This window comes from Aphelocoma coerulescens, chromosome 13 (genome assembly GCF_041296385.1).
Source record: "Aphelocoma coerulescens isolate FSJ_1873_10779 chromosome 13, UR_Acoe_1.0, whole genome shotgun sequence".
Lineage (NCBI taxonomy): Eukaryota > Metazoa > Chordata > Aves > Passeriformes > Corvidae > Aphelocoma > Aphelocoma coerulescens.
In genome coordinates, this window is record NC_091027.1 from 1,518,365 (window position 1) to 1,531,819 (window position 13,455).

At 46.6% G+C, this 13,455-nt stretch overlaps 1 protein-coding gene across 1 annotated transcript; it reads left to right on the top strand.

The window, feature by feature from the left end:
- Positions 1-7,289: 7,289 nt before the first annotated feature.
- SPINK9 (serine peptidase inhibitor Kazal type 9) lies at positions 7,290-11,510 on the top strand. Its single transcript, XM_069029123.1, has 4 exons — positions 7,290-7,421; positions 9,504-9,523; positions 10,410-10,537; positions 11,039-11,510. Exons 1-4 carry the CDS (start codon positions 7,367-7,369, stop codon positions 11,082-11,084), a joined length of 249 nt encoding a protein of 82 aa, XP_068885224.1. The 5' UTR covers positions 7,290-7,366; the 3' UTR covers positions 11,085-11,510.
- Positions 11,511-13,455: the final 1,945 nt, after the last annotated feature.

Genomic DNA, 13,455 nt, shown 5'->3' on the forward strand with positions numbered 1-13,455 from the left:
GGATGCACCGAGGCTGGGCGGGGAGTCCTGCTCTGAGAGACCTGGGAGAGCGCTGATGGACATGGACTTATTTTACAGATAACCAGGAAGAGATGCCGGGAGGGTGGCACAGCGCTCCTAGAGACAGCAAAGAACGAATTAGCACAAGAACAGAAGCACAGTTAGAAGAAAAGTTCACGTTTGAGACTCTTAAGAAGCCATAACTTACCTTGTTTTGTAATAGTTGAATGTGGTCCTGATTTTGGCAGCTCTTAAATTCCCCAGACTCGAGTCACACCTTTAGCATCCATCATGTTACATTAACATGATTTTGACAGGTTGCTGGCAGTTATTATTGTATGTCCTGCATATTACTATTGTGCCTTTATTTATTTCATATTTATTTCATATTTATTTCATATTTATTTCATATTTATTTGTTTGATATTTATTAATCTGATATCTATTTATTTATCGATCTAGTCAGTATTTTATTTATTTATTTATTTATTTATTTATTTGTTGGCTTGCAAGGCCAGTGGATGGCAGTTGCTGTTCAAATCATTTCATGTGATAACTTATTCGGAAAGTCACTTCCTGAAAGAACTGTTTAGCAATTCCATGATTTAATGGTTTAATTATTTGTCTAGTTGATATTCATTTGTATTAATTTCTGTGGGACTGTGCAAGCACAGAAAGCCTCGGCTGCCTGAGCAGCTGGGTGTGGGGTATCCAGGCCATCCCCGTCCTCCAGGATATTGGAGTAAGGAAGAATTGCAGGTGCAGAGCCCTGGGGATGATTTCTGCTGCCCTGTGTCAGCTCTCTGTGCCCACAGCTGCTGATGCCCAGCTGGAGAACACTCCTTGAGAGATCCATGGAGCTGGAGCCAACTGGGAGCACTGGGAGCACTGGTGTGAAGGCAGCTCTGACTCTCCTCTCATCCCTCAGGAACATGAAGGGAGCTGGGAGCCAAGAGCTGCATTTATCACCTCCTGAACAACCTCCCCTCCTTCCACTCCTGAGGCCCTTTTCCCATGGTCCAGGGGTGCCCAGGGCATCTCCTGCAGTGGAATTTCGTGGCAGTGAAATGAATTCCACAGGAATGGCACAGGGCACAGGAGTCAGGAACCCCCAAGGGCCCCAGGGCAGCTGGAACTGCACCCCCAGTGCATCAGATCCCCCAGACTCCAGCTGGGAACTGGTTTTTGTAATTAAATCAGATTTTAGACTAGAGATTTTTATAGCCCACTTTGCAAGTGTTCCCCACCATGTGTTGGGGTGTCCAGAGAACCTCAGGGAAAACTCCTCCTGTTCTGAGCTGCTGGCAGAGCGAGTGCCCAGCTCTGGAAGGAAGCAGAAGCATGAGTTGAAACCTTTGTATTTTTCATGGACTCCTGGAATGGTTTGGGTTGGAAAGACCTTAAAGCTCATCTGTTCCACCCCTGCCATGGGCAGGGACACTTCCCACTGTCCCAGGGTGCTCAGAGCTCCATCCCACCCAGCCTTGGGCACTGCCAGGGAAGGATCCTTTGTCAAAACGCTGAGCCCTGACTTCCAGGAGGGCAAAATACTCTGAAACATCTTTGAGGATTCAGGCCTTAACGTCTGATACAGAATCACTGAAATGAAAGTTTTTCACTGCAACCACGCTTCCTTTGTCCAGTCTTAGCAATGGGTGATAATTTAAGATATTTAAACATTGAAATGTGTGAAGTATCTGACATATCAGAAAACTGCTGACAATTTATCTCCAAGTCCTGTTAGTATTTATTAATATGAAGTTGACATGTCTTATTTTGGCTATAAAGGCAACTTATGTGCTTGTTTACAAAGGAGCTCATAATAAATACACCTGAAAACAAGAAAATTTGGTTCATTTGTGATCTTTTAAGGATGGTTCATGTCACTCTTTGCTTTCCTACCAGAGGATCAGACACTATTTCTGTCTTAATGTCTGCAGGGCAAATTAATTATTACTTATTAATAACACCAAATCCCCAGCCTGTAAAACTGTTCAGGATGACCCAGCCAAGGGACCAGGGTGTGACAGAAGGATCTGCTGAGCCCTGTCCTGCAGGAGAGGAGAACTCTGGGCTTCTTTGTGGTCTCCAGCTTTGAACTGAACCCACCTGACCCAGACCTTGAGGGCTCTGGGGTTCCTCCCTGGTTTCAGTGCTCAGAGGTCACAGGACCTTTCTGCTCCTCAGGGTTTAAACCTTGGCACCCTTGAACCAATCCCTGAAACCTCTCCTGAGCTTGGGCCCAGCCCAGTCTCCATTCTTGGAATATTCAGCTCCATTTTGGATCCTGACAAACCCTAAATTGATCTTTGCCTTCAGAATGTGCCTTTCATGACGCCATAAAATGAGAGAAACCTCCCCGCAGGATTCCTGGCATGGATTGTGAGGATCCAGCGAGGGAAGTCATTGGCTCAGATATTTCAGGAAAATAACAAAGCTCAGCCTGGAACTGTCCCTTTCTCTGCAGGGATCAGTTCGCTCTCTAAGGCATTAAATTGGGTTTGATCCCTGATTATCCATTTCCTGGGCCTTCCATGGATCCCAGTGCCTGTGAATGTCTCTTCTGGGAATTATCAGCCTCCCACCTCTGTCTAGATTGGATAAAAAGCAAAAAATATTCACTGTGCTGGCTCCACCCTTTTCTAACATGCTCCATCCATCCAAGAACGTAATAATTGATGTGTTTGTCAGTCCTTGGGCTTCTCTTCCTTCATTCCTCTCCTTGCTGCACTGTAAATAATCTGGAAACCTCTGGATAAATGTCACATGCACAGGCTCAGGCTGTACTTTACAAAACTCCCCCCCAGAAAAACCCTTTAGACTGCAAAATCCAAGCTTCTGACACAAAATTTTAGATACAATTTATTCCTGAGGCCTCTGGGGTAGGACAGTCGTTTGACTGTATAAAAATAAGAGTTTTCTGCTGGAGCTGCTCCTTTTTCCATGCCCCACCGTTTCCTGGGAAGGGGCAGCTCCTCCAGCTTTCTATTCACACCCATCACTCAACCGCTGGCTTTGGGTTCTGCTACCACACCTCCCTAAATCTGCTCTGAAAAGAGCCTGACTAATTCCCCGCAGGGCTTTCTGTGGGTGCTCCTCAGCTCAAGGAATGCCTGACAAATAAATGTCGCTGTCCTTAATGAGGCACTAATTAGTCGCTGTAGGAATTTGCTGTTCTCCAAGAGCTTCGGCCCCTGGAGCTGGGCAAGCAGGCACTCGCTGAGAGCAAAAGAGGGGAAAAGCTGGTGTCTACTTGGGGGTTCTGGGTGAGACCACAGATTTCAGGCCCAAATGCTTCATATCCACCCCTTCTCCATGCTGATCTTCACCCCTCTTCTTCACAAGTTGCAGCTTCTGTTTTATAAATGCTTTATTTTGAATAGAGGGAAAATCAATGCAAGTTGGCCAACCTTGTTGTGAGCCATGAAAAAACCTTACGAGGCCTTTCTTCAAATGCCAGTTTGATTGACTTCGGTGTGACAGAACTGCAGAGTCCAAACACCTGGAAATGGCATCTTGAGGCAATTTCAAGTCAGTCCTACTCAAAGCTCATTCAGTGGAAGTGTTGAGCTGTTAATGCTTTGTTTTTGGGAAGAATCAGCTCAGAACCATCAATGGCCTGACACTGAGGAATCAAAGGATCCTGAGTTGCCTGCAGGATACCAGGAACCGCTCCTGGCACCGTCCCCCAAAGAGATCAGGAGACACAAAGCAAAACAAAGATCAGCTCCAGCCTTCGCACAGCAGTGTTGGGTTTATTTTTAATTTCTGAGCCAACACGAGGCCTTCAGCAGGGCTCTGGCCTGGCCCGACACCCGCAGTGCTGAAGAAAGGCTCCTTTGATCTCCCACAGGGGCGGAAAACGGGAACTCACCTTTCCCCAGGCAAACACCCAAATACTCTGGCACAGCCCCAACAAGGACAGCCCTTGCTTCTCAAACCCTGCATTGAGCAAGACTTCAAAATCTGACGCTTTAATTGCACCTGGGCGGACAACCCTGAGCCAGCCACCCTCCCTGGGCTTGGGGAGCTCAGGATAAACGCCTCGGGATCGAGGAGAGAGGAGAGAGGAGAGAGGAGAGATAGGAGAGAGGAGAGAGGAGAGAGGAGAGAGGAGAGAGGAGAGAGGAGAGAGGAGAGAGGAGAGAGGAGAGAGAGGAGAGAGGAGAGTGGAGAGAGGAGAGAGGAGAGAGGAGAGATAGGAGAGAGGAGAGAGGAGAGAGGAGAGAGGAGAGAGGAGAGAGGAGAGAGGAGAAGGGTCCCACTGTGGCCACAGCAGCCTGGGCTGGTCCCTCCCTCCGAGGTGCTGAGGGACAAAGTGGTTTTCTCACCTTTTCCACGTGCTCTTTGTCAGCTCTGTGGATGCCCTGCATGGGAGGCTCTCCATGGATGAGTGGGAGCGGGTTCCTCTCTGGAATGCAGCCAGGGAACATCCTCCCATGCACTTAACTGCTGACCTGCTGTTGCAGCATTTTTGGCATCCCAGTGGTGCTCCAACTGGGGCTCCAAAACGAAAAGCAATCTATAATTGGGAATAAATAATAATTAGGAAAAAATTTCTTACCCTCAGAAAAATGCATACTGGTATTTTACCGCAGGTAACACCATGGAATTGCTTTTTCTTCTCCAAAAGATCAACTTGGAGGGGTAAGAATTTGGGAAAAAACCAAGATATAATGGCAAAGGTAGAAAATTATGAGAGTTACACAATTAATCTGCAGGTATTCATGGGTTTGCTGATGAGGTCAAAATTTCACTCACAATTCTTCAATATAAACTATTTATTTACCATGTTTACCCTAAATTTCAGAATGAGATCAGCAGTTAGGCCTTACTGACCCAGCTCTGGGAAGCAGCTATTCCTACACAGATCCCAACATTTGTTTTCCAAGGAACTTCATTTTCTCCCAGGAGCTCAAATCTGTCCGTTGTGGCACTTCATTGCCCGTGTTTGCTTTGTCAAACGTTAACTGATGAGGACAAAGACACCACAAGGTCCCTGAAAGTGCCAGCAACAGTTGACATTCTCCTGTGGGAATGCCAGAACCAGTTCCATTGGAATGGCCCATGGAGGTCACCTGGATGCCCACGCCCTCCGTGGCCACTTCAGAACAGACCCATTTTTTGCTATCTCTGACAATCTCTGTGGATAATATCTCCCTGTGGTTGACTCCTCTCGTTGTGAAATTTGTTTTGCTCCCATCTAATTGGGATTTCTCTCCCTGCAATTCGCTCTGTTCCCTCTTCCTTTCACTCTGCAGCTCCCGGAGGGCTCCGGCTCCCGTCTCCTCTGTCGACAGCGAGGCTTTGCCTCCTCCTCCACACGGAGCCAACCACTTCTCCCAAGTTTTCTCCGTGTTTCACCCCCCTTAGCAGCTTGGTGCTCCCTCATTGGCTCTGATCCAGCATTTCAGTGCCTCTCCCTGCCAGGGAGCCTAGAATTGTCCCAGAACAGCAGCTCCAGCCTCGCCAGTGAGACTTTGGGAATAACTGACTGAAATTCAAGTGCAGAGCTGGAAAATCTTCCTACACCAACCCAGCAGAGTGCAGAGAGAGGTTCATATTTCCTGGGAGGGATGGGATGGGATGGGATGGGATGGGATGGGATGGGATGGGATGGGATGGGATGGGATGGATGCTGGGGCTGCATCCCACGGGACACTGGGAGCACTGGAGTGGGGCCCCTTCCTCATTCCGAGGTCAGGAACCAGCAGGATCTGTCAGGCTGCAGTTTTACAGTGCCAGGACATCCCCCAGAGCTGTGTGTGCTCAAAACTCTTCAGATTAGGAGGCGCTTCCGGGATGTTTTGGGTTTTGCTCCTGTTGCCCAATTGCTCATAATTGTCCATCAACCAAGGACATGTCCTGAATACTCCCCACAAGTTCCTGCATGTTCCTTGCCAGGCTTTGCTCCAGAAAAGCTCCCCAGAACACAAAGTCACCGACAGCCCCAAGCAGAAGCATCCAGACAACCCCAATGTGAACCCCAACCTGCCTTTAGTGACCTCCAAATTAAGAAAAAAGAAAAATTTAGAACAAAACCACTGAAGGGCATTGAAGAAATAAAATTCCAGGCCTCCAGCTCCAACCCGATCTTTGCCTATCCTGGAATTCAGATTTGGTGGCATTTATGTTTTTCATCCTGGTAAGTGATGAGAAATTAAACATTTATTAATTACCTATATTCTTCAAATACAAAATTATTCATATCCCTTTTGGGATGAGTTAGTGAGGCCCAAGGTTTGGGAATCTTTCCTGTAGGAGTTTCCAGGCCCTTGTTTTACTGGAATGAGCACCTCTGACCCCAATCTTGCACAGGGAGAAAGCCCTGGGCTACCTTGCAGTGAGGGAAGGTGAGCACTGAAAAACTGGGAATTGTGGTGGTGAGCAGGGACTTCTCCTGTGGAGGTTTTTGCACATTTAGATGGTAAATCACTAAGAGAAGGCAATTCTGGAAGGATGGGTTGAAACCAAACTCTCACCTCCAAACTCCACATTACTTTGGATTTATGAAAATCAGGCCTCAGATCTGAGTGTCCCATTGGGGCTCCCTCACGGCTCTGTCATAAGAGACAGAAATTGCTGCCTTTTGGTTAAGTCAATAACAAATGCTGGATTTGTTTAAGGAATCCCTCCCGTTGTTCTGGGAACAGGGAAATGGGAGCAGAGGGGCAGGCAGAGCAATCTCCTCCATGTGTCCATGGCTGGGCTGGTGCTCGGGGGATGCTTGGGGGGCTGTGAACTCCTCTCTTCCCCTGGCCAGGCAGTGCCATGGGGCATCTTCTCCCCCCCAGATATTGGTTCTGATCCCAAACTGGGGACGTTTGAAAGGAAAAGGAACACTGGGGGATGCTCTGGGCTGGGTGTGAAGGGCTTCAAGCAGAACAGATTTCCCAGAGCAGCCTGAAAGGCTCAGTGTGTGGCCACGACCAGCTCAGCTCAAAAACAGCTCCAAAGTGCCCAGAGAATAAGAACGAAGCACTCATGGGATGAATCTTAAGGCAAACATCCAGCCAGGATTATCCCTCCCTGGGAACTACGTTCAGCTTGGAGTTCCCATGGCAATAACAGAGCACCCACCCCTGAGTCAGAGCCCTGCCGCTGGAGCTGGAACAGTTAATTAGGCCAGGAACAATCCCTGCTCCATCAACACGGGACACCCAGCCCTGCCCCGTGCCCGTACCCCGCTCCCTGCACAGGACACATCCCATTGACTCTGCCCATGGCAACACCTTCCCTAATTACCTACACAGGCATTTCATCACCAGCTCCTGGCTATAAATTGCTCCCACATTCCCATGGCCACACTGGGGACACTGCAGGGACCCGAGAGCGGCTCTGGGACAGCCAAGGTTTGGTGTTTGCCATGAAGGTCACAGGCACCTTCGTGCTCCTGGCGCTGGCAGCCCTGTGCTTGGCACGTGAGTAACTCCCTTGGGCTCCTCAGGGATTTTTCTCCCAAACACTGCAAGGTTCTCAGGTGGTTCCTGCTCTGGCTGGGAGGGAGAAAATGGAATTTTCTGTTTAAAATGCTGTTATTTATCACCATAATAATTTATTATTGTTACCCACCTGGGGCTGGAGTGGAGGGAATCTACTCCTTGCAGGGGGTAACTCAGAGCTGTGTTCTGTGACTGAAAACAACTGGGAAGCCTCAGAACCACCTCGTTTTATCTATTTATTTTTAAATTTCTATCTGAGAACGGAGCTGGGAGCTGGTGAGGTCCTTTCCCTGCCCAACTCAGCAAGCAGGGGACAGCTGATGGCCACAGAAAAACAGCTGGGAATCACCTCTTTTTGATCTTATTTTACCAGGCTGCAGAGAGATTTGAGGGATGGGTTGCTCTAAAAAATAGGGATCTGGGAGGAATTTCTTCAGCCTTAACCTGCTAATTTTATTTGTATTAAAAACTTGCAGTAAAAACATATTTTTAGAGAAAAATAAATGCATTTAAAATAACTGGAAGACTCCACACCTCTGCAGGTAGTATAGAAGTTCAAATGCATTATGAACACTAAAGCAGCAAAATAATGAAAATGTTGAACCTAAAATTATGGAACAAAGTAATCTGTTGAGTAGCTCTGAAAAGGTTGCTTTGAAATTCGTCAAAAACCCCCAAATTCTTATAAAAACCAGCAGTTTACATTTAAATGTGATGGAAATAATTCATTCTTTCAGTGTTTCATTAACTGCAGGAAAATAATAAATATTCCTTCCATTGGAATTCCAGGAAATCTCTTCCTTGAACATTCTGGTTTATCTTGTCTGCTTGAAAACTTCATGTATCAACACTTTCTGAGCCACACCTTTTTTGCATTCACTCCCATGTGCAGAGTGGCTCCTGAAAGGTTGAGAGAGGAAAAAATAACATCTGAATGTTTGGGGGGAGTGGATTCAATCAAATCCAATTCCAGAATAATGAAAACTCAGTCAAACCTCTGGTGACAGAGCTGGAACTTGACCTGGAGCTTTATTTCTGCTCATTTTCTTTATACTGAACAGCTGTATTCGATGTGAAGCTGTAAACAGGTTTATAAAAGGAAGTTTGTGTGAAAACTTTAACCTCTGAAGATCAGAAAAAGCCAGATTTATTCTGAAAGACAAGTGCTAGAGCTCTGCTCCAGAACACATTTGGAAAGTTTAACCTTTAAAGATCAAAAAAAATCCATATTTAATCCAAAAAACAAGTGCTAGAGCTCTTCTCCAGAACACATCCCAGCTCCTTCTGCACAGAAATCCCTCCCTGGTAACTTTGACCCCCTGGAAGCCCCAGGATGATGATGATGGGACAGCAGAAGGACAAACACATTCCTAAAGAAAGTACCAAATGTGTCAGCAGCACGGAGCCACGCCAAGGAGCTGATTACTTTGTGGGAGGTGTAATTAGCGTTGTTTGGAAGGAGCTCCCCGAAGCCTCACCTGAGAACAGGGCTCTGTCCTACAGGAATGTGGTAAAAATAGGAGCCAATCGGCTTAAAATCCCTACTGAAGCAAGGGAAACACTTCCTAAAGTGGGATTATGAGCCAAATTGTGTTATCATGGTTATATAGAGCTAACAGTGTGTTTAAGCCTCATTGCTGACAGCAAACCCCAACATAAAAGGGCCATGGGATTTGCTCAGAGCCCCATGCAGCTTTTGACAAACTCAGGAATCAAACCCAGTCATGCTCAGCCACCAGTTAATCCTGAACATTACATTTAATATTGACTCCTGGGTTGTCGATGGTTTGTGGTGAAAAATGGAACAATGGCTCCATTCCCTCCTCCAGCAAAGGCTGCTCCAACAGGTGACAGAAGTTTCTAAGGTAAATAATGCACCAAAATCCATTTGTTTAATAGGTTTGGACACCTGGGCCTTATTAAACACTGGAAAGCTCTGTCAGTATTGACATTTAAGGTGGTAAAAGATTCAGTGTTGCTGAGTGAAATGGTCCTGGTTTGCACCTGAGTGTTCATTAACTGTGGTTTTATTTTCTCTTTTGTGATTCTGTTTCATCGCAGATGCTGCCGAACAGAATGAGGTGAGTGATTTCCTTTTTTCTGGATAAAAATCTATAATATGAGGTCAGAAATTAGAATATAATAACATGAGGTCAGGACAAAGCGTGTTAAACTTTAATTAAATGCTGCCAATTTATTGAGATTTCAGTGAACGATCCCTGAGTTTGGGATATGGGGTTTCCATAGAGTTGCCCTGACAACTTGCAGATGTTTTCACCTGTTTGGCATTCTGGGCAAAGACAAATTTTAAATCAGAGAAATGTAGATTTTAAAAAGTATTTATTTGATGATGACTCCATATGGCTTTTTTGATGACTTTTAGGTCCTTAATCAGGTACCTGGAGATTTTAATTCTCTCTCAGTAGTCTGGGGTCAATGTTTGGAAGAAATGAGGAACCAAGCAATAAAAATCCTTCCTGGGGTGAGCAGGAAAGCCCTGGCAGAACAGACAGTGGTGGGGAGAGAAAATTCACCCACACACAGAGCTGGGCCCATATTGGTACAAATCAGGAGGAATTTCTCCATGGAAAGAGGCAGTCAGGCTGCCCAGGGAGGTGGTGGATTCCACCCCTGAAGTGTCCAAGGAAGGCCTGGATGTGAATTAATCCCCCCTGAATTTACTGATTGTGATCAGGTCATAAGGAATCCCAACACTCTGCTCCTCTGGAGCTGGGGAGGAGGGGCTGTGTTTCTCCAGGGGCTCCATTCCTGCCCAGGCCCTGTTGCAGGCAGCAGCACTCACACCTCTGATGAGAAACGTTTCATTTTTGGGGCTTGGCCGCTGCCAATAGAGGTGGTGCCGCCTCCCTGGCTGTGCTGCTCCAAAGCACGCCCCAAAATGTGGCACGTTCATGATTTGTGTGGTGAGTGGAGCACGCGAGGCACTCAAAGCTGCCCTCGTTGCAGGTGGACTGCAGTGAGTACAGGAGGCTGGAGAGAGGGAGGCCCATTTACTGTGAGAGGCTCTACCAACCCTTCTGTGGCTCCGATGGCAAAACCTACAACAACAAATGCTCCTTCTGCAAGGCCGTCCTGTGAGTACAGAGCTGCCACCTGTAAAATTCACCCCTGAGCCAGCCAAAAGCTGGCATTGCCCGAGCTACCAGGGATTTCCACTCCACAAAAGTGCTGTTTCTTTTTAGGCTTGTTACTTCTCTGCTCCTTTGCTTTACCTTTACACAAGAATTGTGCCTCCCACCAATAATGTCCAATTGATTAGAAAACAAATGACAGTGATATTTGGGTGAGAACTTCCCATTCCAGCAGGAATTGTGAAGTTGGGCAGTAAAGAGTCCAACGAGCAGCACAGGCCTGACAAAGCACCCGCACCCAACTCCGGCCACACAGAAGTTCCAAAGTGGTACTGGCAATATCTTGGTTTTGTGGATAAAAGATGTGATTTTGAAAGGAAAGCCGTTTACAGATTGGTGCCCTCATGCATGCCAGGAATGTTTACTGTCTCCTCTGTAGGCAGAGGGTTTCGGAGGGATTTTGGTGAAGCCTTCTGTGTGCGATGTGCATTCCTTTCCCTGCAGGAGGAGCGGAGGGGCCCTGCACATGAAGCAGGCAGGGGCCTGCTGAGGGAGCTCTGCTGAGAGTGCAGAGAACAGCTCCACACTGCCCTGTTCCCTGGATTTCATCCATCCTGCCTGTGCCGAGCCGAGCCCCAAGGAGAACTGCCAGCTCTGGTCCCTCATTGCTGCTCCGGGGCTGCGACTGCCACTTCTGTCCCTGCAGCAGAACTGTTCCTGTTGCTTTACACGAGCCCTTCAGCACCTGTTTGTCTCCATGGCTAAAGTTCAAATCCTCTGGCAATGCCCCAAGTCTCTCCCCCGTGTTCAGATGTTTCCTTTCCTTTACCCAGAAGGTTTCAGCATTTTCCCCAAAGGGTTCAGCTTTCCCAGGCAGTGCTTCGACTCTCCCAGTTTTGTAGCTGAATTTTAAATGCTTGTTTTTCTTCCCTCTTTGTACAACTCTGGTTCCTGTATGTTGTTCAGCCACTCAGTGTCCTTGTTTATTAAAATAAATCTTGACTCTTTCTTTTTTTTTGTCCATGGTGAACTTCCTAGAGAATTTATTGCATCCATTGCTAACAAGTATTTCCCAAGTTACAGAAAACTGTGGTGGAGCAGGGGCTGAGTCCAGAGGTAAAAATCCAAAGCCTGGAATACAAAAGTTGTATCCCACTATATGACATCATATTCTGGAATTGACCCCCAAATCTGGCTCTTTTTTTCCTCTAAATGAAACAAATCTGGTAAAATGTAAGACTGTAGAAGTCTGTTAAATCCTGCCATTTAAATGTGATCATTAATCCGTCTCTTCTAAGAAATTTCAGGCTTTCAGACCTAAAGAAATTTCTGTTCTGCTCTTACATCCTTATTATCTTCACTATAATTTGTGTCTTTTACTTAATAATTGGTCATGGGAATGTATTTTCCCAGAATTAAAATTGTGAATGACTGACCTTAGTGGGCTTACAGGAGGAAAATTTTGGGACAGCGGCACACAATAAATCCAGCCCCATTCTGAATTCTGTTTATCTGGAAACCAGGTCCCAGCAATTAGACAGCAAGAAAATGCAAGTGAGCCAGGTAATATCATACAAGTTTCTCATAGCTCAGAGGCTTCAACCTAAAAAGGTTCCTGGAACAGCTCACCTTGACTGAAAAAGATAAAAACAAGAAAACAAAGATCAAGTTGAGGAAACAAAGGCAAACTCGGAGGTTTCATCATGATGTCAGAAAATCCAGATTTATGGATATTTTCTGCCTCCCAGCCTCAGCAAATATTCCCACCCTCTGCTTTGGGGGGTTGGGATATTTAATGGGCTGTGCTTGTGGGCCAGACCAAAGACACCAAATTCCTCCTGCAGCCCCAGGAGTGATTCAAGAACCTTGGAGTCCAAGGTCTAAACTCCAGCCCTGCATTTCCCCCGGGGGCTCCAGTTTGTCCCTGATAATTTCTGACATGGAATTACTGAGCCAGGAGCAGCTGGAGAGCAGCACCTTCCCACATGGGTGCTTTTTCTCAGCTCCTGCTGGCTCAAACTTGGCAGAGCATGAGAGAGGCACAGCAGCTCCTGCCACATACCAGAGCAGAGAACATCATTTGCAAATTGCTGCAAATGACACCTGAAGAAAATGCTGAAGTGGCTGGACAAGCTGGACAGTCGAGTCTGTGGGATGGAGCAATGAGAAATGCAATGGGCTCTTTAATTTTGCAGCTGATCAAGACCAGAACAGAGTTTTTATTGTTGGCTGTTCAGCATCTTTGATTTCTAATTGTCTTCCTTTGGGTTTTAGTTCAGATCTCCTTGAGTGCCTCAAATTCTTAATTTTCCCACATCTGGCAGTGGAGGGAGAAAGAAATGGAGCAATCCAAAAACCTTCAAAGTTCAGTACAAGTGGGCTATGGGATAAATCAGTGGTTTCTGTTAAGAAAAAATGGGGTGGTTTTGGTTTCTGTTGTGTGTCTTGTAACCACTTCACCATTCACATACTCTGACTGCTTCAATGACAGTTCAACCCCAAGGCCCTGCCCAAATTCCTTAATTCCATTTTGTGTCTCTTGTGTCCTTTTGGCAGCCTGCTCTTACTGCCACCCCCTGTGTCCCCTGCCTTGGGGTGAGGGAGGGCAGGACCTGAATCTGCTCTTCCCACAGGAAGTCTCACGTGCCTACTTCTTCCACATTTTTAGGTCTAACATTTGGGTGCTGCTGTTGTTTTTGATGCTGTGTTGGACTCAGTGCTCTATGAAGACTTTTCCAACGTCAGTGATGCTGTTGACACATCCAAAACCCGCAGGGATTGCCAAGAATTTATTTTGTTTTTCTTACTCTGCCACAGAGCGCTGTGGATTCCTCTGGGCTTATCACTAAACCAGCAGCTGAGTCTTTGCATGCTGTCATTCACAAAAAATAACTCACAAACAGTCTGCTGGGTGACGAACG